Source organism: Geospiza fortis, unplaced genomic scaffold (genome assembly GCF_000277835.1).
Source record: "Geospiza fortis unplaced genomic scaffold, GeoFor_1.0 scaffold138, whole genome shotgun sequence".
Taxonomy (NCBI): Eukaryota; Metazoa; Chordata; class Aves; order Passeriformes; family Thraupidae; genus Geospiza; species Geospiza fortis.
This window is the reverse complement of record NW_005054307.1, coordinates 10971817-10998231: the sequence shown is the minus strand read 5'-3', so window position 1 is coordinate 10998231 and position 26415 is coordinate 10971817. Positions and strand designations below refer to the sequence as shown.

Here is a 26415-nt window from a genome sequence, read left to right as displayed (position 1 = left end):
CTAACTCCTGAAAAAGTACTAAAGCTTTATACAAGAGATACAGATTAACTGCTTAAAATCTATCTTGGAGTCTACTTCTAAAAACCTAGTATTTTTAAGTTATCATTGAATGTAAATTCATTTCCATGGATTTGATTCACAAAGTTCATTTCAACACAAAGTACTACAAGAGGTAGAGATCATAAATAGTGACGGTATTTTCAGCTTTTATATTTCAGAACTGCTATTTAATTTTATGAAAGGGAGAAGCTCCAAGTTAAATCTTCTATAGTGAGATATAGACTCCTAGAATGTCCTATAGTGAGATATAGACATCTTAGCATCCTTTTTAGCAAGTATGTAAGTCTGTATCCTGGTAAAAACATTATAATATGCATCATCCAACAAAGGGTCATTACTTTTGTAATCCTGTTCACTCAAGCATGTAGCAACCCTATACAAGAATAAAGGCCCTTGATTTTCAAAGGATCACAAAGTATTGCCTTATTTCAGTGAAATACTTTTACTTCCAAAAAGGATGAACATTGAATTGATGTGAGGATTCATTTAATCTATCTAGCAAGTTTACTTTTGAGCATACCTGCATTATGGCAGAATTTGACCCTCCAGTTCAAAGATTAACATTTAGACTGATTACTGAGCTGCATATATGGACTACTTAATCTTCCTACTCCAAATATCCAGTCCAAACTGTAATTGTAAATAAACAAATATATGGAGCAGGAACAAAGGCACAATGCTTTACTGCTTCTGAGTTTCAGGCCTGAATTGGAAAGCCCATTAACTTGATCCAGATTTTCAAACGGAGCTGTGTCCTCCCATCTCAATCAGCCTCAGCAAAGAACCGCTTCAGACAAATTGTGTCTTAGTATTCGTTAGGACTTAGGCAAAGATAAACAGACTCAGTTCTTTTCCAACTGTTCTGTAATAGAGAAATGACAGTAAAATATTTTCATAGCTCTGAGGTAGAAGCAAGAACAATGAAACTGTACTCACACTACTCAGATCACAAAGGCAAAATTCATTTGACGGGAAAGTCAAGTTTATTTTTAAGTATTCACCTTTTTATGGCAGAATCATGCCTAAATGTTATTGTGCATAAGTTTTGCTCGCTTAGCTTTTCCATTCAACATTGATATTTTCTTTCAACATCTTTTTACATTAATAAACAAACTTACTTTTTTTTTTTCTCAGAGTTCATTTTTATTGTAACTCATTGATTTAATCCTCAAGTATGTTTTTAATCCCTAAGCTGGTTTTGGCCTTGGTGTCAGGAGTTTTTTTGAGTATTTCATCTTTGGTTCTAGTTAGTTATACTTTTGCAGCTAAATCATTCTTGAATACTTTTGCAGCAAATATCTCTAAGGATGTGAAAATATCAGCCCTTTTGACTGGGGACAAGTCAACCTGCTTGTGATCATCTTCTAAGTGAATCATCTTTATGAACTCACCTTAACTATGCTACAGAATTTAAAGCTATAATTTTAATTGAAGATTAGATTAACATACAGAGATACTTACTGCAGTCAGCTTCATCTGATAGGTCTTCACAGTCTGGTTTATAGTCACAGATGAACTGAGACTCTATGCACTTATTCCCACACACAAAATCAGTGAGAGCAGGGCATTCCCTGGGATTCTCTCCAACTGAAACCAACAAGACATTTAAATCAATATTGCAATTAAATCAAAGGATGCTCTTTCTAATTTTTTAACTATTATACATCATGGCTTCAGGGTTTTACTGCTTCCAACAGATGCTATTTGGTCTCACTCTTTTAATGTTGCATTATATATTTCTAGACTACTGCATTTGCCTTGCTCAAAGCTTCAAAATTAGGATGTTTTTGCTTGAAGAAAATTCAATTCAGCATCAACATAACTGTTTCCCTCGTATATTTGTTGTGGACATTTTGTAAAAAAAGGTTTCTGTGAGCTGTTGAAAAGTAGACAGGGAAAAGGCTTTATTCTGCTCATAATGATATTTTTTTGAAAATAACATTTTAAACTGAGAAAAATTACCATTATACACATATGCCTAATAAATAAACCTTTAGAGCCTTTATAAGACATTTACCCTTTTTTTGGTAGAGTTTAGGCAAACTGCTGCTCTGATTGTGTAAAGTGCTGAGAAATTTCTCTTAGGGTATGTAATATACAAATCTGTTTTACAAAAATTCGTGCTCATCTCTGAAGGTGAGTGAAAATCATCTCATAAAATTAGTGTAACTTAGTAGCTTACACATAAAACATTGGGTTCAAATCCAGAGTACTGAGAATCAGCCATCCCTAGACTCTAAGCCTAAAAATGAACTTACCTAAGTTATTTTTTAGTTCAGGGCACTGTATGCATAATTTCAGCCAACAGTAATTGAAACAGTTCTGATAACCCTAAATGCAATACTTCTGATAACCTTAGATTGCCTTTCAGTCTATAGCTTCAAGTTCTGCAAAAAGACATTTAGGAGAATTTGTTTTGACTGTATTCATTGTAATGTGTTTCATTTTTTCCTTCAAACGTGACTAAAATGTGACATATTGTTAAACACAGTCTGATCAGAACACCATGATATTTGCCTTTGTGCAAGCCCATATTTCCAGAGGAGTAGTTGTTGTTGTCCAGGTATTAATCTCCTCAAATTGTGGTACTTACTGAATTTTACAGACTGAGGAACTGCATTCTCATTGAAGCAGAACAGGAGAAGAGAACTAAACTTTTAGTTTAGTTTCAACATATACTCAAAGTAATACTAAACAGAGTGACAATACAACAATAAAATGCAATCCATACATTTTAAGTGGATAGTACAAAAAAGAAGAAAAAAAATCACTGTTAACGTCGGTTACTTGCAGAACCTCAATGCCTAAATTTTCAGCTTTGAAATACAGAAGCCCATGTGCACTGACACAGCAAAAAACATCTTTCCAAATTGATATCTGTCTCGTTATTTTGTCTTTTAGTTTTTCACTGTCAGTTTGATCTGATTACTCACCACAAACAATATATCATGAATGCCTTAAATAAATGAAAATCTATTGCTGTTTTTTATAGACAATGCATGTAGCAGAGAGCCATCAGCAGAGGAGCAGACTCCTGAGAAAAAAACTGACTGAGGCATTTCTGATGGTTAAAGTAGTTTTCACCCTCTCCAAAATGATGTGATAAAACCTGATTGAAGGTACCACCAAGAATTCATTACTGTGGCTCATCCTAAATTCTGGAACGACACATAATAGTTGAGGTTGGCAGAGACCTCTGAAGACCTCTCTAATCCAACCCACTGCTTCAGCCACCTCTAGTACAGCAGGTTGGGAGGGACCATGCGCAGTTGGGTTTTGGATAATGTCATTAGATGGAGCCTCAACAACCTCTTTGGACAACCACTTGTGCTGGGTGATCCTCACAGTAAAGTGGTTTATTGTGTTCACATGAAATTTCTTGGTTTTTGAATTTGTACCCATTGCCTTCTATCAGTAGGCACTTTTGAGAAGAGTCTAGAATCCTTCTCTCCACTCCCTCCTCTGCACTGGAAATGATGCACTGGAAAATTAAACTACTTCCTTAAGTCATTCAATGGCTTAATTAATGACAGAAATTAGGTAATTGCAGATCCATTAGCATACAGTGATTTTCACTTCATATGAAAGCGTTCCATTATCACCATACAGGGGAGTGACTTTTGAAAATCCATGGCTTTGTGACTGATCATATCGCACATTACCTAGGTTATGTGATGTTATGTTACTCTATCATTTATATTTAGCACTCAATCACAGTTGTTTGTTTGTTATTTTTAAAGCAAGCAACTGTATAATACTTCAAACATACCATAAACCAGCATTTAATAATGTTATCCTAAAATAAAATGTGTGATGCCAACAGAGACATAATGAAAATTTTTGTCTCAACAGGTGTGAATGTCATGAACACAAATTTACATATCTATGAATTTCATCCTTTTGGAGTAAGACCTTTTTTATATGTCATTTCTAGGGATATCAGGTTACATTTAAGATAATGATGGTTTTTCTGCTACAGTCATTGGCAGAGAGTAATATAATCCCTCTTTAAATCAACATGCTGGCATTAGCATTGCACAGTGTAACCAAATATAAAAATAAATACCTCTACTCAGAATTATGGCATAAAAAATCAACTTTCCATAGTACACTCATTCTGGCCAAAACTCCTACACCAGCTAGGAATTAAATCAAAATAAGAAATATAGCACAATTTGACCATAAAATGCAACTTCAGTGTCAGCAAACCCAAAGCCAAAGACACGTTCACATGGAAGCCATAGCTTAGAAGTTTCAGTTTTTACAAGATATTCTTCAAATATAATATAAGAAAAATCAATTTTATCAGAAAAAAATACACTGAAGAACATATGGGAAAATATGCTAGAAACTACTTTGAACAAAGAAAAAGAGAGACATTTAAAATATTATCTTGCCTATTTTTGCCCTCAAAATTACAAGGTTGCCAAAATCTGAGTTTGTGTCTATCAGTACTGAATTTGGAGAACAGTAACCTAACATCACTCCAGAGAGATTTAGTATAAAGCAAAACAATGTCTCCTAATGAACAGCTTTATTTTTAAGCTGGTTTTGGTTTTGGTTTTGGTTTTTTAATGAGAACAGAAGCTCCAACTAAATTTACTGATTTACAGCCCTCTTGGACATTTCTTGGACTGATTATTTTTGTTTTGCATTATGTTTTGGTAATCTCCAGTTGCTCAGTCCAAAAATCTGTGGGATCTGAATACTATATAAGATATGTTGCTGGTCAAAAGACCACAGTCCATTCCTTTCCCAGAAAAAAATCCATTATAGGCAGCAAAAAAATCACCCCAAACCAAAATAAAATAATATAGAATACAACACACAAGCACAGATAAGAATTGAATAGCTTGTGGTAACAACCAACCTTTTATAGCAGCATAGAAATAACTATATTAACAAGAATCAATGGAGTAATTAAAACAGCTATTTTCTCATAGGTCAAAGTTATCTGGGAGCAGCACATACACCCTTGTAAATCACTTTTTTCCCTTACATTGAATACCTGGTGATTAAAAAAACAAACAAGCAAAAAAAGCCAAAACCAAACAACAACAAAACCAATCTATTTCTATGGTATGGAAAAATTAAAAAGTTTTATCATGCCCATTTATTTGGCTTTCCCCTCAGAATTTCAGCCTTTCCAAAAAGCCAGGACACCACAAGAAACTAACACAAGACATATTTTAGATGTTGCTGACATGACTGCATGTTATGCAGATTTGCATAACATGACTGCATGTTATGCAAATCCCTTCACCAAATGAAATGGCAGTACTTGAAAAGGAAAAAGCATATCCAGGATATCACTTTTCAGTTAAGTGCAATTTTGTATTGATGCAGCAAAGAGGCACATAATCTTCTAAGTAGTTTTTAAGAGGCCAATAGAGCTATCTTGGCTTCTGGATCACTAAACCCTACAAAATAAGCATATTAATGGTGGTTGCCACAGTACTTGCATTTACATACACTTGCTCTCCTTTCTACATATTTTGTTCTGGGCAGTGCAATTCTCAGAATACCAGCAGAGATCTTCCCTAGTAAGGATACCTGTGTGTGTTTGTATGCACGTAGAAAGCACACAAGTGCACATCATGCATACCACAAATAAATTGTCACTTTTGTGGATACAGCACAAGCTTGCAGCTGTCTTTATTTTATACCTATTTCCAGTATATGTTATCTGTGGAAGACTAACCCATATAATAGACACAGGATTTATAGACATGACAAGATTCATTTGGAGATAGCTGATAAATAAAGTATTATTAACTGAGACTTTTTTTTCCCAATTACCAGGAAAGGCCTGACTAGGAAAGAGCTCACAAAACCATTCTTTCCTTTAAGTTTGCAACTAGAGGACAGCAACAGGTCAGTGACTACTTTCCTGACTCTCTGAGCACAAGAGCTTACTTGTACCAATGTTTTGTAAGATGTAAACATTCCTGTGATATCCATTTCATCTAAAATCACAGAAAGAACCAGACAGGTCGAATATCAGTCCTATAGGCTGTAGATCTTTATTGTTTGAAACAAAATGGATAAGGCCAAAAGTATTTAAGTTTAATAGATAGCACTAAATATCATAGATTTGGTGACACAGAGTAAATGTTTAAAAGACTTAACATGAAAGAAGTGATTGATCACACAGGAAAAGATGCTCTAGCATTACAGCACTAAAGACATAGGTTGTAGGAGGTTGTGTTTGGCCAGTGCTTTGTGCTTTTGAAAGGCATAGGGTGAATTCCAAATTATTATGGTTCCTAAAGGTAGCAGTGAATAAGACCTTGAGCTGTTTTGGAAAGCAGGGTCTACCTCAAGTTCAAGCGCACTGAGCTGCTGTTTAGCAAGAGCCTCACTTCTGCTCTCCAAGAGAAACACATGCACTCACTCAGCAGTGCAACACCACCATGTCAACAGTATGAAATGAAACATAACATACAATGTATACTCAATTGAAATTGGTCTTTTCTCCCACTATTTGTCTTTTTAGAAGTTATGGTCCTTCCTGAGTAGAAATGCTTTAATATTTAAGTTGAAAATTCACCTCTTTTTGTTGTTTAAATTGCATTGTTTAGTGGGAGGACTTAAACCACTTCTCTCCCCTCTTTCACAACACTTGAGATATAGGAATAATCAAACACCTTGTTGAAAATACTATTCAATTAAAGGAAATTTAATATGCCAATTTCACCCTTTAAAATGGAATTTATGTAATAGACAGTCCCAGAAGGTTTCATTACTCAAGTGTAGTTTGAGATTCAGAAATTATGAAATGCAATTTTCATCAAGTTTTTTCATTTGCTTGCCTCAATTGCTCAATACCCTTCATGCATGATTTTTTATAGAATATTAGAATTGTATTAGCAAACTTATCAATAATGCTTCTCTCCATGGATGACCCTGTAAATCTATTGCAGGGTCAGAAAAAAAATCAGGAAAACCAGATGCAGATGTTTCTGCTCAAGCAAGCTATGTGTAATTTCAAATAAGATTCTTTTATAATTTTAAAAACCATAGAGAAATCTCCTCATGGAACAGATCACTCAAAAGGCCAGATTTAATTCAAAGATATGCTTTGACTGCAAAGACTCTGACCTGTAGACACAAAATTCGGCCAAAGGACTTCCCAAAGCTGTTCAAAGCAAGCAGTACTGTGCCTAAGGCCCCTGATAACCTGGAAGAATAAAAATATATTCACAGTTCTGGAAATGCAGAACTGCCTCTGGCGCAAGCAATACAAAAGATAAGAAAATTCTCTTTAACTTCTAGTGCTGATATCATGGAGTATATAAATCCACAGGAGACAAGGACAGAAGCTTTTATATTGGATAAAGAATGAAAGACCAGCTTTGGTATACAGTGTATCAGCAGGATAAGGATCTGATACTCGTGATACTCTTATATAGGGATCTACCATACTTTGCTTAATACCAAAGGACACACGAGGGAGAAGCATTGAGGACTGAGCAATGAGAGTCTGGTTGTTCTAGGCTTTATCTCTTTGGAATTTGCAAGTGGTAAAAGAAAGGGAGAAGTAGAAATAAGGCAAAAAATCATGAGATGCTTTTGGAGAAAATCCTATTTCCCAGTAATTATGAACATGTTCAATGAGATAAAAGTATCTCCTGAAACAATCTGAGATCTCTACTTCTTGGTCCTTTTCCTCCTCCCTGTCTGTTTCTGTCTCCCTCTATCCTAATTCCAGTGTAGAGTTACATTGCATCTCAGAAAGTTCAGATGAATAGATTATTTTTAGAGCTTTTCAATCATATCTATGCTGAAAGTGACTGTCAAACTATTGTTTCTACTGTGATGTAGAATCAAGCAAAATTACTCAATCACAGCACTCTCCAGTTATCACAGATATCCTAGAAGCATTTGATATGAATATTTATTTTTTAACATGCACTTGTCCTAATGTTGTCCACAGCGGTGGTTGTGATAGATCAATGGAGTAGAGCACATAGTGCAAGGTGCAATTATCTGCAAAAAGGAGACTCTTCCTCAGCTGAGTGCTCTCTCTGTCTCTGCAGCATTGCCCTTAGATGTGAAATTCATCTTGGGTGTCATCTTGCATGGAGGTGTATGATGGGTTACATGCAGTTTGGCTGCACTGGAAGGGTGCCTACTTTCTAGAGTCATTTTACATGAAAATGAACTCAGCCTGAGACAGGGGTCATTCTTTTAGTACCACCTTTACAGACAAAGATTGTATATTAAAAAAAAAAAAAGGTAGAAAGCCCATTCACCTCAACCCTATATATTTTAGTAGCCAAAAAAATCCTTCTATTTTGGCCCGTTTGAAATAGATGGAGTCAAAAAATCTACCACTGGATATGAAGAGTAAGCAATATGTGAAGTAAATGTGAAAATGATGGGATTTTAATTTTAGGCTGAAAGTCCTAGTTTACAGCCATGTGCTAGGAAACCAAATTATCTTCGGAGTCAGCAACTCTTCTTCAAAAGTTTCCCATAAGATAAACAGAAAACTAAAATGCCACTGAGGTCTCTACTTGAAAAATGAGGTAAAAGTTATTTATTGTTTCTCGTATTCAAAATCTGTGGCATTACTTATACATCTCTGAGAGATACAAAAAGGAGGTGAACAAACCTTTTGGTTAAGCTCATGCATTTTTACATAAGCACCAACAGAAATCCTGGTTTACAGATATATCAATGACTTCTGAGGAATGCAGTAAAACCAAGACAATTCTGTGGTTTTCAAGCTGGTGCCATATGTCCCTTTTTTCCATATTAATTTTTTTTTTCAAAGAAGGTTGTCAAATGTAAATCTTTCCCCAAATCTAGACTGTAAAAATTAATTTTGTAAAAATTGATTTATATTTTTCAAACATTTCTAGAAAGTCTTAATATTCAATGCAGTTCAAGCATTTTTGCATAACAGGACTTGTGCAGGAATTCATGCAGGAATTCCTGTCTTTCCCCAGTGTAACTGGCAGCCCTGGCAAGCTGGGTTGAGGGAATTTCCTCCACATCTCTCCTTAGCATGCTGCCTTCCTCACTGAGTCCTTCCTACAAGGTCATACAGAAGGGAATCCTCTGAAAGGCATCTGTGGCTGATCTTCACATTGCCAAAAGGGAGATATTTTTCTTCCCTAGAACCAAATTGTGCATATCTGTACCCTCTGCTAAGTGTAATGAGGTCTGAGTTCAGTAAATTTTCAGTATGTTCATGTTAATGTATGTTGCACTAAGCCAAGTTAAGTTAATGATACCAAAATTTCTAGACTTCTCAAAATGAGTTTGCTTTTGCTGTAATGAAGATTCAATATATAGCACAAAATTTTAAATTGATAGCTCACAATTAAATCAGAGATTAATTTCCTTGTAAACGCAAAATCCAAATATAAGACTAACAAAAACTTTATCATTGATTTCAGCACATTTACTGAGAAGTTTTAGCCAGGTCGTGTGATTCCAGTGCCTCATGTCAGAATACCCTGACATTGACCCACTTATACAAGCAAGAGAAAGTCATCATGAATCATTAAAGTATTTGAAGGGGGAAAAAAATGAAAATTAAAAAAACTGGGCATACATTCTGTCTGAACATCAGTGAATATCCTTAGTGACTAATTTAGGTCTGGCAGCTTTCTCTGTCTGAATTCCCCTCCCTCTCACTTCAGGGCCAGATTTGTACTGAATACTTCTATTATCAGAATTTGAACTTCTCTCAAGCATTTAAGAAGAACGAATTAAATCCTCCACTAAACATAAAGCTTTGCATGATGCATAGCTGAGGATTCAAAGGAAACACTGGCTTGTTTTAAAAACAAAAATAGCTGGCCTGCATACACAGACACTAGGATGTTTTAGTTATTGTCTCTCTGATCTGCAAAGCTAGGGTGGAATTCTAATAAGAAAGTATTTTTCTACCAAGACTTTCAAAGCTTCTTGTTTATAAGAGCATGGAAGTAAAGTTGTTCAAAGGATTTCAGTACCTTCACCTATGGTCTTTGCCATAAACAGTAGGTGAGAAGGAATACAAACATGTGAGGAGGAATACAAATATATGAGGAGAAAAGGAAAGAAGAAGTTTACCACTAGGTAAACAAGCTTTATTATATTTTAATGAAAATTTCTGTTCAGCTCAATTTGGTGAAGCAATTTCCTATTAATAGATTGCAGAGTTTTTATTTTCATTCTTTTAAAAATGAAATATAATTGTAACATTAGAATAAAAGGTTGTGGAGTCTGATTCCAAACAGTCGACTGACAAAGATCACTGGAGCAGTAATGGTTCTGTCTTATTCCTGGATTTCTATGGCACTGAATTCCCAGACTTTGAATACTATATAAATCAACTGAATAGCAAAATGTTCTGGAAATTTCTTTCAAATTTCAATTCAGAGTATGATTCTCTTCATTTATCTTCCCTTGTTAGTTTTTACACTAGGACGCCAAAATCAGTATGTATGATGAGGCTGAGTCATGTGCATGTCCATGCTTATACTCACTGCTGTGTTTCTACACAATTCTTTTTCTTTAAATTACAGATGCACAAAAATCAGATGTCTGGTAACAGCATGCCTGAGAAATTGTGCTCTTGATTCACTGTTATTTGACAGTGAGCCATCAGCTGGCAAAGCAAATCAATAATGCTTGAAGTGTTCCTTAATGATAGCAGACTACAGTATCATGAAGTTAAATGTCATAAGTGTAAAAAATAAATTTATCATTAGGGATAATTCTGCATGACTCTCATAGATATTTTATCTTTTTTTATTAAGGCAAAAATGGAGACATTTTGTTTCCAGCCTGCAAATAACCTCATGCATGGTCAAAGTCAATTATTGGAAAGCACAAGAAATGATGACAGAAAATTCCATTCAGGTCACATAGTCTCAATAAAGTTGTATAAAGAATTATTGTAAAAGTAAGTGAAAAAAAATATCAGTACATCAGCTAATGTAAGAATAACTTTTTTCTAGCTCTGATGTAATTTCACTATTTTTCATATTTTTTAATTCAACCTGGAAACAAAAATTTTTCAGATTTGGAATTTAACCTATATTTGCTACCAGAACATTCTTACCCTCTAAAACCCAACTCTTTTATATCTTTGTTTCATTCTATTTTTGACAATATATCCTAGAGCTCATATTTCCAATAAACCCACAGCTTCTTCTTGTTCTTTACTTCCATAGAAATTTGTGAGACCTGATGAAAATGAGCCTTGAAGGAAAAGGCTTCAGAAGCTCAGATCATAATAAAATCATTTGTAGTATTCTACTGATAAAGAAGTTGTTGACTAATTTTTAAAAGGAAATAGTGAAAAGGTTTTCTGTAATCAGTTGAAAATCCTCATTTAAAATGAGCTATGTAAATCACAACTATGAAAGTGAAGAGAAAAGAATGCGCCTCAGCACAGATACTCTTGTGATCTATACAGCTTATAACACACTGTATGGAAGCAAGCTGAAGGAAAATACATGTAAAATAAAATAAGAATTTTGATATATTAAACAATGGTATAACTGTTGAATATTACCATAGTGCAGAAAAAAATCTAATATTCACATGTAAAATAACACATGGGCTGCCTCTCTCTTTCCTTTTCACTGTCTCAACTTGAGTACATAATTTTGGCAAAGAGGCAAATATTTTATTGTGCTGACTGTAAACCATGTTCCAGGAATACCATTCAGCAGCTTCCAAAAGGACAGTCTGTGAGGAGGAGGCTATCCCAAAATATTTGAAAGCTCCAGAATTGCTTTTACTTTGGTTTTCACCACTAAATGCTGTCTGCTGAGAAGCAGCTAAATATTAGAATTTTCCCCCATGCAATTTAAGACATTCTCATTTCAACTCTATTCTGTTTATTTTAAATCTGTTTTCAAGTTTTAATTATTTGCAATTTCCTAGTTTTTTCTGTGCATGTTGTATTCCACTGTTTATGTAATTAACACATCCAGAATACCCATAATATGTAAGATTTTAGTTTCAGAAAATAAGACCAAGTAGAAAATATAAATGTGGCTTCAGCTGCCCTAGAGGACCCTTGTCATATGTCTAGCCCAGGAATTCTACAGCTCCAAGCACAAGAGCATGGGTAAGTGCTGTAAATCAAGTCATTTTGTTGATCAGAGACCCCTGTTCCCCATTTGCTTTGTACGCTGCTCTTCTTTTTGAGTTTGGCCACAGTAAGATTGTGTTTGCTGACTTTTAGCTTTTTTACAACATACACAATAAAACTGTGAACTCTGTGCTGCAAAAAGTACAATCTGTACATGACATGCTTTCTCTATCCTGAATGCCCCGGACTTGGGTCAGGTGGGAAATGTTATTTTTGAGAAACTGGCAAAATGTATTTTGCGTGTTTGTTCTACACAGGTAAAGAATCAATAACAACAAGAATGAGAAAGGTCAGACCAGGCTCCTTCATGTCATCATGCCAACAGGAAGGTCAGCATACCAAAAGCCTTGAGAAAATTAAGCAAGCAGGTATCAACTTGTGGAGTAGAAGGCAAAACATCATATGCAGAGTGCAGAGCTGATGCGAAAGGCACTAAATGATTCCCTTTTAGTGCTGGTTTGAGGCTAAGTGTCCTCATACAGATAAGAAAATTGGGGGGTAGAGGTGGGGTGAGGTATGGTGGGGTGTGGGTGGTTTTTTTAGATTTTGTTTGTTTTGCTTATTTTACAGGCATGCATGTTCACAGATGTACACAGATACAGCTGAAAAGAGAACAAATGATAGCCTTCTGATCCTGCTGGGAAGCAAAGGCATAGGCATAAACACATTCCCACAGGATACATACCCCTAAACTTTAGTGATAACCCTGCTGTACCTAGCACACACTACCAGAAATGCTGTAAGGAAATGATTCCTGAGTGTATAAAGACTGTACCTTATTAGAGTGCAAAAGCTATGACCATGCAATTTACAACTCTATAAAGGATCAGCATCTTGGGTCTCCAAGATTCCTAAATCAATCTTTAAAAAAAATTTATTGAAAACTATGCTTCTATTGCACACATCAAATTTCTATGAGAAAGCCTCTTCTGAATCATCTGTCTTCATAAACCATAATTTTCTGCAAAATACACAGGAATATGACTGTGCTGAAGCTGTATGTGAAAGTAGTTGGAGCATTTGGTGCAACTGCTTTCCCAACAGAGCTTCTTCCTGAAGCAGTGCTGTAAAACAAATAGTTGCTATAAAGTAATAAACCAAGTTACTTCCTGAACTGTTTCACTGCAAAGGTATTTTAATGCAAGACTTGTTATAAAACACTGTTAACATTCAGATTTGTAGGGTCATAGACTAAAACCAATGTAAATTTCAGCAATCTTAACATTTTAAGAGATTAAGGATCTTTCTCCTGACAGCTTTCCAAATCCTTATTGAAACAATTTCCTTCCTTGCAATGACAACTCTGGAATATTTCCAGTTATGCTTATATGATGTAATTTTTCAGGTAGTTATGTAATATGTGAACTTAAGAGTAAGAAAAAATATTTTTGCACTATATTAAGACATGTTGATACCATCTTTATGAACTTAACAGAGATATTACTACTTCCTTAAGAAAATAAAATCTGAATATCTTCATGAATCTGACTGTGAAATAAAGTGTCTAATTTGTTGTAGCTCCAAAACAGAACAGAATCCCAGAAATGTGGTTTAACTAGACCCCACTGGGATGAATTAATACATGTGAACACAACTGGCAACAAATTGCAAGAGAGACCAACATCTACTTTGTTATTCAAGATGATAGATATTGACTTACCATCTCCTACCAGGGCATCCTTACCAATCTACCTTTGTTTTTTAGAGAACAATCACATGCACAGCAATGAGGACAATTAAACACCTTGAAAAAAGAGAAGGGGCTCAGTAATGCTCGCGTGCTTCATAGAGCTTTTAAGAGTACATCTGCCTTAGAGTTTTATTAAAGTGCAATTCTGAAGGTTCCAGACTGTATCACATTTCCATTCTTTGAATTATACAACAATTTCTGAATGCAAACCCTTCATTTTTTAGATGAAACTAGAACAAGAAGTTCATTTTTCATACTTCAGTTGATGATGGGTATCCAGTCTATGGCAGGAGATTAAAGCTTGCTCAAACAACTACCACAAAACTCATACAGTGTTGATATGTGGCATCAGCACCTCGTTTAACAAAATCACTTATGTTGTGTCACACTGTTTCCTACAAGATATAAAAACCACATACTTTCCTGACAGAACCCATGATTGACATACTTGGTATTTATCCTTTTGCTCTTAGGGGTTTCTTTTGTTACTGTTTGTTTGGTGGTCTGTTGGGGATTTTTTGGTGGATGGTTTAGGGTTTTTTTTTGTTGTTGCTTTTGTTGTTTTTAATAAGGGCTAACTGTTCTTATTTTAGCTTATGTCTACAGAGATAAGAATTAAATGGAATGTTCTGTGAAGGAGTCAAAAGTTTTATTTTGCTGACCTTAACACTTCAACTGAACTGGGAAAAAATAATATGGATAAAGCTTCATTTGTAGTCTTATTCTTATGGCAAGCGACTTTATAATAAAACACAGAGGCCACAGGTTTCATATAATATGATCTGACAAAATTTATACAAAATTGTTATATATAACATCACAGACTCAATAACTTACCAAGAGATTAAAGAAGGAAAGTGAAAATTACTCAAAACAAATTAAATAAAGCAAACAAAACCTTAGTAATTTCCCGGATTTATCTGCCATAATTCAGTGTGAGAACACTGCATGAATGTATGTGCAGAAAAGAGTATTAAAGTTAGAAGAACAGAAACAATTTATTCATAACTGATTTTATGAGCAGTGAAAATATTATAACAGTAAAATTATGATGTATTTAAAAATGAACAGGAAGTTCCTACATCTCATGTAGCATCCCTCTAGAAACTTTCCTTTTCAACTTACTTGTGGTGCAGTTGTGGAACTCTATGTCATCTATTGCTGCTCCTCCTCCCAGGTCTCCGGTACGAACGCCTTCAAAGATAATTTCAAAATTCCTTAGCTTCCCCAAGTGTAACTTGACTTTCTTCCACTCATCACCATGAGTTCCTGATTCACTCCATATTTTCACAATGCCGTCATCAGTCTGAAATTTGAATAAATTATATATAGTAAGATACATGTACATATGGATTATCAAACACAAGTTTTGGGGAAAAAACCCAAACCAAACAAAACAAAAAGACTTGAAGAAGGCCATGCAGTTGTGTTGAGAATCAGCAAACAGATTCTTTGCTAGGATAATAGGAAAGGTAGTGAAATTAGATGAGTAATGTGCAAATAATGATCATCAGTAGCAGGTAAAATCTCAGTAGAGAAATTACTTTGTGTGTGATTGAACCACAAAACCATCCATTTTGTTAGAGCTGTATTTAACTTTATACAAAACTGTTCTTTGTTTTTTGAATATATTACTGGATGAAAGGCTTACACTACCACTTTAAATTGTATCCATCTATCTTTCAGAAGTTGTGACAATGGTGATAAAGAGGAGGAAAAGCTAAGAAATATTCGATAACCATAGATTTAGAATAGCTTATTTGAAGGTAAATAAGAATACTCTAACTCACAAGTACACTAATGTATTTTAAAGCTTTTCTTTAGACTTCTTATCATAATATCTATCTGCCAAGTCAGAAGTAAACATGCTGCATTTTATAATAGTAATGCTGGAATGCAGATGCACCAATTTTCCTTGCCATAGAGGATTGATGCATATATACAATGACATCAAAAGGAAATATTTGCCCAAGTGTTGTATATGTCTAAATCCATTTTTCTTTGTGACTGAATAACCATCTAAACCATAAATGAGACTTTTTTCCTACTCTTTTCTTAGCAAAATCCATTAGCACTCCAGCTGGGGTTAAGAAAAACACTGAGAGATGCATCAAGCAGATAAATGTAATGCATAACAAAGGTCCTAAGACTGTTGTACATGAACAAGCAAAATCTAAGGAAAATAGAGACAGCAGTAAAACAGACAGGGAAGAAAATTAATTACATTTCTTTATCCATGGTGAACCTGTTAGATCAGATTTATGTTAATGTCTTATGCATATTTATGATGAGAAAATGAATCTTGGTGCTGTAGATATTGTATTCTGAATAAGAAAGTGCAGACAAGCATGCACACAAATATTACATTAGTTTGTGAATCAGGGAACTCACAGAATTGTTGATATCTTTTAGAAGGAGGTCCTTAGACCTAACAAAGCATAGACACTTGAAGTGTTGCTTGGCAAGGCTGTTCTTGAAAATCATAATGAACAGAAGAGGAACTTTTGAAAACAATGACAACTTTACTTTAAAATGCTAAACAGGAAAGAAAAAAAAGGGGATGAATTTACATAACTTCATGTAAAGTCATAGATATCCAGCTGAATAACTCTATTTCTGCACATAACTAATGATGTTCGACCAGTGGTGATAGCAGCCCTTTCTAAGTCATGATATCTGAGCACACAAGCACCTACAGATGCAAGTTTAGGCATTGCTTCATCAGTTATGTCTCATTTGTTTAAAGCCAATGACACAGTCCATTAAAGTGAAAATAATATAACAAGACCTTAGTAGTGCTTTGCACCACTAATTCCAGAGTTGATGGCAATTGTTAATGATGTTCTTAATGAATTTCTCCCAGTGAGACTCCTAGCTCTATGTTCCATCACATCAGCAGTCCGTTCTTTTAACAGACATAGCACCATAGATCATCTCAAGTTGAAGAGGCTCCATGATGATTTTCAAATCCAACTTCTTGCTTCTTGCAGAAGTACTTAAAATTAAACCATGACCAAGATCATCATCCAGATGCTCCTAGAACTCAGAGATGCTTCTTGCTGTCATCACCTCCCTGCTGAGCCTGCTCCAGGAACCAACCACCCTCGCAGTGAAGAAGCTCCTTTTGGGCCTATAATCAGTGCAATTGAGGGGAACTGGAATCAGCATGAGAGTAAGTCCTTTTGTAAAACTTTTATGTACATTTCAATATAGAAACACAGCTTAGAGGGCTCTATATTAACACTGAGCTCAAAGAGGGTAGATACAGTAATTGAAGCTGATTTCAAAAGTGGTAAAACAGAGTGGCAAATCTATTTTAAACTTATTCCTATTATTCCTCTTCATCAATAACTTAACTTATTTCAATAGCTCAGCTATATCTATTCCATTGATTCTGATATTTTTGAACAGCCTCCAGGAGAGTATTTCTTATTATTGGGGTAGTTTGTTCAGTCCACAAACGCCTTTCACCTATTCATGACACGAATAAAACGGATGGTTATGATGAGTTACATTTGGCCTCTTGTATTCTCCAATGTAGAATACAACACCAAACCTTAGAAAATATGCACTTTTAAACATTTTAGCCATTTTTTGTATATGGACCCTCTTCTGTCTGCACTTGACAACTGTTTGGAATGCAAATAATTTTCATTAATATTTTTCATAATAAATCACTGATTAATTAAAAAAAAAGCTCAGTATTAGTGGTGAATTTAGGAAACTCACAATGAAGTAGATTAAAATTATGCTGAATGATAAGGGACTTGCCTTATATTCATGCATTTGAGCATGATAGAAAAATTCAAAACTTTTTTCTATCTGAATATTAAACCCCAAATCTATTACAAAATTAGATGTATTTAAGATTGATGTATGGAGATAGCTGGATCATTTTAAGATACACAAAGATAAGTATTTATATAAAATCTGGAGGTGTGAAATATTACACAGTTATCCAGAGTATGAGCCTAATATCCGCTGCTAGCTAGATTTTGATTGATTTCACATTTTATTTAATTACATGACATTCTGTTCAGACTAACATTGTGTTTATCACATCGATTTTTGAGTAAAGGATGCTACAAGTAAGAAGTGATGGGGATCACATATTTCTTTAGAAATAACTACATAAAAATGTTGTAGCAATCAATTTGTATATGGTATCATAGCCATAACTTATCGAATCTTTACACAATTGTAGGCACTGGGGCATTTTTTATACAGTGAGACACAGAAATATTTTTTGTTATGAAGAATTTTTCTGGATGGAAACTTTATGGCAGCCTACTTCCACTTCACAAGTTACTGAATAGGAGTACACAAATAAAATGCAGAAGAGACATCTCTCTTGTCTGGGTTCCACAGACAAAAGGAGTTCCTGCACCACAGTAGAACTTCATAAAGCATGACAGGCTGATTTTTCACTTTCCCAGTTACAGCTCTACATACCAGAATATAAAGCATCCTCAGCCCCTGCATAACTGTATGAAGGCTGTTCTAATGCAGAGTGCAAAGTCCCTTCTAAGTCATAAGCCCTGCACATTTTCTGCATTAAACATTTGAAGGGAGGTGGGAAAGGAAGAGAGAAGCAGTAAACTTGGCTTTCCTCCTTTCCCCAGGCCCAGGGAGTGAAGCTGGCTTGGCTCAGGGCTGTGAGCTATACATTTCTGGATACATGCTTGGCATGAGAGGATCATTGCTTTGCAGCTTTACAGATTCCATTTCATGAATTATTGTTTTGTTTTCTGCATTCTCCAACCTTTTAATCTGTCTTGTGCTTTGGTATTTCTTTATATCTTTGGAATGTGTTTGCTTCTAAAACAAACACAAATATGGCCCGAGGTGGATAGAAAAATTATCCTGTGCTTTGACCTGCCCATTGTATCCAGAAATCCTTCGATCTCTGTCACTCTTGTACACATACATTAATGTAAAGGAGAGATACATGAAAGAGATATATGACAAGCAGAAATATGCTCAGTGTAGAGGAGGCTGGAGGTCACATCACCTTTTTTCTGGTTTTAAGAGTTTATTCTTTTGCTGAGACCTACTCATATTGAGTGTAGATTTCTCTTCAGCCTGGGCTGGTTGGTGACAAAAGGAACAGCTGATCTCTGTGTTCCAACTGGCTGACAAAAAGTGGCTCAGATCCATGTGTTGACTCTGCTGGCTGTTGGTCAGGGCAGGAATCTCATTTTCCTGCTACTCCTCAAGAGTTTAGCTGCATGTAGGTTTCATGCAGACAGAAATGGTTAAAGAGAATTATTTGTTGGTCATACTATAGGTTTTACAGGATGACTGGACCACAGGATGCAATGGAACACAACCTAGACTTGCATGAGTGTTTCTACTTTAGACTTATTTCTTCCTGTGTATGATTTACTATTTATTAGTACAGAGTATTGCCAGGCAATACTGCTACAAAAAAAACTCCAGAAATTTCCCCAGAACATAATCTTTATAACCTATTTTGTTATTCTGCACTTTTAAATTCCCAAAACTCAACCTGAGAAATTCCAAGAGTTCAATGTTATTTCCAGATCACGTAAAAAAATTGTCACTTCCCAAAAATACACACTAAGACTGCTAAAAACAGATGGTGTTTTCATTTAAGGCTCTGGAAAGTTATTATTAATTGCACATCACTGCCCTCTGTGGGTTGAACACAGTGAAAGGTCAGGCTGAGGTGGGGAAAACTTTAAGGAAACATTAAGGAAAACTTGACAGTAAAGGGCATTGATTTGCAGCAGTGGGTCCTAGACTTCCATTATGGCACATTATGCTGAGCAATAAACAATGAGAAAATGGCAGAATTACTTCTAAGAAGGCCACAATCTCTTTAGATCTGCAGGTCTGTATGCCCAGCCCTATTGGAAAATTCATATTCATATTCAGAGGATTTTTATCTGCTTTCTGATGGTCTGAGGGGAATTATTTTTTAATGATTTCATTCCATTGCAATTCAGAATATTCCTCATGCTTGTCTTCATTTGAAGGACAATCTACAGTGCTTGTAGCCTCTCTTTTGAGCACTTCAAGGGGGAAGGTACAACTTACTTGGCTCAATATCCTCCTTAATTCACCTGGGGATAGTAAGAATAAAAGAGAGGAAGGATTTATTTTTGTCTTAGAATTCCTTTTATTTTGTGGCTGAGTTTAATATTTTTTCTATCCATCAGAGACCACCATTATTCTCAAGGGTACATTTCTAACAGAGTCAGAACAATATTAGGAACTGACTCCAAAGCATGCACAAGGAATATGTGATTTTCCATTACAAGATGTTGCAAAGAAACTTCCTGTGAATACACTTTCTTTCTGAGCAATACAGTAAGTATTCCAGATGCAATTATAAAGATTTTTCTACGAGGCAATCTTCCTAGTTGCATCTGCAATGAAACAGCAATGAAACACAGATTTTGCTCTTGATCTGCACCTCTCCTTCTATTCATATTCCAAGCTGGGTTCAAAATATTTTCCTGGTTCATTCCCATCAGATATTTATTTCAGCAGAATAACAGGAAATGAAGCAGAGCTTACCAAATGGATGGAGGCAATGAAAACATGTCTTAAATATTCCTGGACTCTTCAAACCAAATATACTTGAGGGCTTTTTAATCAGAGACAGAATACTTTCAAATGATTCATAAAAAAAAAATTAAGTGTTTGTTATTAATACCTTAAAATACTTTCAAGATTAACTGTATCAAAAGACTCCCCTTTCTACATCACCTTTCAGACTTTTTAGAGAAGTAAAACACTTTTTACATACTTCTATAAAAAATTAGGAAAAACATGTCTGCTTTCAGTTTGCTTTGAAAACAGAATCTTCCTGACAAGCTTTGATGATCCAGAATCTGTTAAACATGATATACATTATGCAAAGCACAGAAAAATAGTATAGAATTAGCATAATGGGACTTTAACTGTCACTGCTCTTTTCTGTAGTTTTGGGTGCATTGTTATCCTTCTGTTTCACAAGAATATTTCAGGAAGGCAGTTTACTTTTCAGGCATTTATCCTTGGTTTAGGATGAAATGTATTTTGGTGGTGTGCAAATGAAGATAATTAATAAACCTGGTTTCAGTGAAGTTTTATTTTCCTTGGTGTGGTAACATTATTAAAGTCTTTTCATGGCTGACCAAGTAGTTTAAAAATGAAGTACTCCATGATGAGCTGCATTCCTTCCCTGCTTGTTCCTTTGCTCAGCAAGCAGTGGAGCGCAGTCCTGAGTGCTGCATGCACATTAAAGGAATGGGAGGTAATAGGAAGAAAAGTCACACTTTTCCTCATTTGTCCATAATTTAAAGACCTTGTCCATGAATTTGTATTTCCCCAAGTCACAGAACAATTAATATCTTTGCTGGCACTTCTAAAATCATCTGTATACTGATTTCAGTTTCCTTGCTTGAGAGTGAGTCCTATTTCGAGAAGGTTCTAAGCACCTTCCTTCTAGATTTGGGCTGATGTTACCTCTGCACACAGAATACTTGCTTAATTTGAAGATCTCACTTCCTAAGCTTTAGTCTCTCATAAGTAGCTTGAAACAAAGTGCTTTAAAATGCAAGAAAATGGAAAACTGATGCTGTATAGCAAAATCTCTTTAAAAAAAAAAAGGGAAAAATATTATTTTGTCTCCTTCATCTGATGTTATATTCACAGTACGAGAGATTCCATTTTTTTTCATTTCTCACTCATTTTTTCTTAAAATTTTTTAAAACACTGTTCTACTTGAAAACAGTAAATTAACCATACAGAGTTTGATCTTATATTTCATTCAAGCAAACAAAAGCTCTACATGAGCTTTAAATGGTCAGTAGTATCAAATTATCAAACTTATTTAAATGAGTCAAAAAATGCACTGAAGTTGATATTTGTCCATCCAAGACTTAAAATTCAAGCTAACATTTTCTTTCTCATCCTCTTCCCTATTTTCTTTGTTTCCTTATTTCTTTTTTTCTCTCTTCTATCTTTCCTTCACAGTGACACAAAGAAAAATGAGAGCAGCCAACAAGGCCATGAAGATGCAAGTTATGAGCAAGTACAGTGTCCTCTGGCACATCTGTCAGTCACCAGTCTGACAACAATTCCATACAAACAGCTCCCTTAAACAGCACTAGTTCAAATAACCCAGCTACCTTATTTTAGAGAAAGGCACATACTTGGCATTTTATGGGCAAGGTTGATATGCAAACAAACCAAACAAAACATTTGTTCATGTTGTTGTTAATAATGTAGGAAAATCTGGGCACAGTAGTAGTTATTTATTATTCTGCCCTCAGCTAGTGTTTTGAAAATGTGTTGCTCCTCTTAAATAATTCTTGTGGTTAGTATTGCCATTACATTTAGAAAATTGCTGCTAATTATCTGAACGTTGAAGCTCTGCATTAAACACATAATTCCAAAATTATTGAGTCTTCCTAGAATATCTCTGAGACAAACAGAAACTATTTCAATGTAGGAAGAGATTTTAAACTCAAAATTTATCTACCATCACTGAGCTGAAGGATGCGGCAAGATGCTCACTATGGGATTCTGAATTTTTCAGCAAATTGATATAGCAGAAATGAAGAAATAACATCAAAAAACAGGCAAGAAAACTGCAAGAATCTACAAAGTAATGTTTCCAAAAGGCAGGGGCAAATTAGGGACAAGTATGCAACAGGATGATTTTTAATTTAGGAATATGGTACTGATGAGCTTGCTCAAGCTCCAGTGACTTAAATGAGAATTCATGATGGTCAGCAATGAAAAGAATTCATTAAAAATCCAAAATTTTCATTATTATATTATGGTAGGAACCAGGAAAACTGTTTAATATGTCTCTGTCTTCAATAAAAAACACTTAAAGAGGAAACATGAAGCTGATCAAATGACATGTTGGAGAAATTATTTTATCCAGGCAACATATACATATGCTACCTACGTACATCAGCATGCATGAAAATTTGGCTCCATTTTTAAGAACAACTTACAAAAATCACACAAAAAATTGAATTTTCACAATGCTTTATAGTAAGAAGGAAAACAGCAAGATGAAACAGTGATATTTCAACTTTCAAGCCTTTTATTAGAGTCTGTGTGTATTAGTCTCAGTAGGTTTTCATAATAAGAGTTAATGACAAAACCCATCCAGCCAACCCTTTAATTTCCTCCTTTGTGTAAAGTTTAAAGATGATTTTCATTCTCTGAAATATCTTTTCCCTAATTTTCATTTCCTAAATTATCATCACTACAACAAAGGACTACACATTTCAGCAAAAAAAAAAAAACAACAAAAAAAAACCAAACCCATGTATTCTAATGAAAAAAGCTAGATAAATAAGTGCACCACAGATAAAATTACTTTTTAAAAATGCACCTGGAAATTTTGAATCTCAGTGAATACCTTCAGAGCATCAAAAGGCATCAACACCTCACCCTGCCACGGGTGCCAGGAATGCAATATTTCTAGATGTAAAATTCTGAAATAGTAAGACTCTTTTTTAATTGCTCAGAGTGCTGAGTTGAGAAAAGACAGTTTAAAAGATGCTTTGATAAAAAGTGATTGGTAATTCACCTGGAGACAGCAGTTAGTTTCAAGCAGGTATACATTGCAAAGAATGACAATTAAATTGCTCATTAAAAAAGGATAAAGTTACACTTTAAAGACACTTATTTTAGAAATCTATAATGGGAAGGCGAGAATAATTTGTTGTTTTTCCTTGAATTAGTCTGTGTATCTCACTTTCTCATAACTTTGATTTATCCTGTTACAACTATTAAATCTAATAGATATCATTATAGCCAGCTTTCATTTATAGCCAAGCAAACTTTTCTGACATTTGCATCCCTTTACATTCCCATGGTAGTATTTCCATCAAATATACTTTTATGTGCTTAGGCTCCTAAAAAATATATCTTCACTTCATATGTTATCCTTACCAATTAGAAGAGAGAAATAAAACAACACACTCAAAAAGAGGATTAATTAGGTATTTTGTCCTACTTCATCCTCTCCTCATTTCCTACCCTCCCAGCCCTTCTTCCTCCTCAAGTGCATATATTTCTTCTTAATTTCCTGTCATAATCCACCTTTGTTTGATTTTGGGTTTTAGGTAGCTTAAGGGATATAATTTTGATTGCTTGGATTAATTTTTTTTTTCTCTCAGTTCTGTAGCTAAGGCTAAGTAATAGTAAGCATCAAAGCCACTTTGTAAGACCATTAGCATTTCAAGCAACTTAGTTCTGTTTTGTCTCAAACCCTGTTACACCTTTGTTTTAATCACATTTTGCAGATCTCTTTGGAATGTTCCTGTCTCAGAGTTGAGGTAACTGCAATTTTGTGGAGAAGCGAAGCTTTCAAGCTTGAGAAATAATCACAGTTACAAAATTTCTAAGATTCTGGACAACTGCTACAACCCTCCATAGTGCCAAACAGGGCCAGTGTGCTAAATGCTGTACATGGATAGATTCCATGGATTAAAAAAAAAGTAACCCCCTTACTTCAATGCACTACCTACACAAATGCAGAGCATATAGAGTAATAGATGTAACAGAACAGTTTATGAATCAAGATCATTAAAAAGTATTTTGCAGAAATGAGGAAACCTCAAATCTGTCAAGTTTTTCCTCCTATAGGGAATACTTTGAATACCATACTGAAAGATGGGAGGCAAAAGTCACTTTCTAAATTTCAGCACTTTTAATACATCTTTAACTCACCTTCTTCTTCTTCTTCTTCTTTTTTTTTTTTTTTCAATTCATTTTTTCTCTTTCTCAGTTAGGATATGGACTGAGAGAAGGAATACAAGTGTCTGAGTAGGAGGTGCATACCCCTAATAACTCTAGAACCAGGGGTGACATCCATGACAGGAGGAAGGACAGCAGGGCACAGCCCCCTGAGTGTCTGGGAAGGTCTGTGCTTACAACCAGCCACAGTGAAACCGGGACTTGGGTAAAACTCACACCTCAGTTTGCAAAGCAGACCAGACACTACCAGGGAGAGCTTGTCCAGGATGCCTTTGGGAGAAAAAGGATGGTGGAGGACCTTTTCTTTCACATGTCATGGATCAAAGCACAGTTTGAGTGACACAGTGGGCAGGCAGGACACAGGCTGGGCTGGCAGGACAACTTCTCTGCTCTGACACTTTGACAGATGCTTGCTAAGGTCAGAAGCATTCTATTCATAGTGTCACAGTGTTTACCTGATCAGTTCCACAAAGTGGGAATTATGGGATCAACCTGTGTGAAAGTTCTCTCAGCTCTTCAAAATGTGAAGACTTGTGCATGAAGAATTAAAGAATTATCACTATAGCAGCCTTGTAAAATAAAAGCCCCAAGGCAAACCCAATTCAGCTGAGCAAAGTGTCTGGAACTTTCCAGAGATTCTGTTTGTTTTAGTCAAGTTTTCAATTTGGCAATTCACCTATAATAACATTTTGATTATCTGTGTAATACTGAGTGGAAGAAGTAGGAAAACATATATTTACAGAAATTCTGGTGAAAGAAAAAGAAAATAAAATTTGATAAAGGAAAAAGCAGTACATATCTGTGATGTAAGCAAAATGTATTTAGGAAAAGTAAGGTTCTTTTGTACAGGACAATATCATTAAAAGATTAGTAATAATTTTAAGACTGACAATAATAATTTTTAATTCTTGTACACTGTCATTAAAATCCATAATGTTTTAATAAATATTTAATCTGTCACTTCTTCAAAGTTACAAATCTGCAGGACAGGGATTGACATGACTATTCCTTATTAATCATCAAAGTGCATCATATGCTTTTTCAGATGTATGAGAGAGTGATTAATGTGAATCAGGTGTCATTCCTACTTTGATGCAGTGGGATGTTCTCTGGAATATAACTGTATTTCTTTCTTTGTGACATCTACTATGCAGCCTATTTGTATTATATTGGAATATTTTCAATTTAATTGTAGTTTTTGGGCTCGTAGAAATATAGAACAGATCCTCTGGGATATTAGATTAACTGGACAGCCTCAGTGGACCCAAAACACTGAGACTGAAAAAAAATAGGAAGTTCTTTATATAGTCAAAACTCAATTAAGTATTTTAAGCTGCACTGCATTGATCCTGGATAAATGAGGCATCTTTAAGAGAAATGTTTAAGTCCTCTCTCTATAACATCTAATGGATACAACTATTTATCTCAGAGAATGCCAAGGGACCAGATATTTGATTTAATTTTTTAATCTACAGTTATGAACTATATTCCCTAAAAACTGAGGGCTCTTATAACTGACAGATAGTCCTGTAATAAAACACTTCTCTATCCAATGGCCACCACCAAGTATGTTGAAGGAAAAATGAAGTTATAAATATGTAAATATACATAATATGGTAGGGATGTACAAGACAAAATTTGCAGACAGATTCATGAGATCTTGGTATTTGCATTGCCAGCAGAGATACTAAAAATTTAAGTAAGTATATGGCAACATTTACTGAAATATTCCAAACTCAAATATTTATCCAACATTCCTGACAGTACTCAGTACTGCTCACTGAAAGGTATTATGGAGGCTTACAAGTCTACAGGAAGCAGTAGGGAA

The 26415-nt window shown here is 35.0% G+C and overlaps 1 protein-coding gene across 1 annotated transcript in view; it reads right to left on the bottom strand.

Moving 5' to 3' along the window:
- MALRD1 (MAM and LDL receptor class A domain containing 1) overlaps positions 1-26415 on the bottom strand; it is a 271411-nt gene that overhangs the window by 77128 nt on the left and 167868 nt on the right. Inside the window, exons 29-30 of the mRNA XM_014312109.1 lie at positions 14979-15159; positions 1522-1647 (exon numbers count right to left, since the gene is read on the bottom strand). Of these exons, the coding sequence (XP_014167584.1) occupies positions 1522-1647; positions 14979-15159 (307 nt within the window). The remainder of the gene's footprint in view (positions 1-1521; positions 1648-14978; positions 15160-26415) is intronic.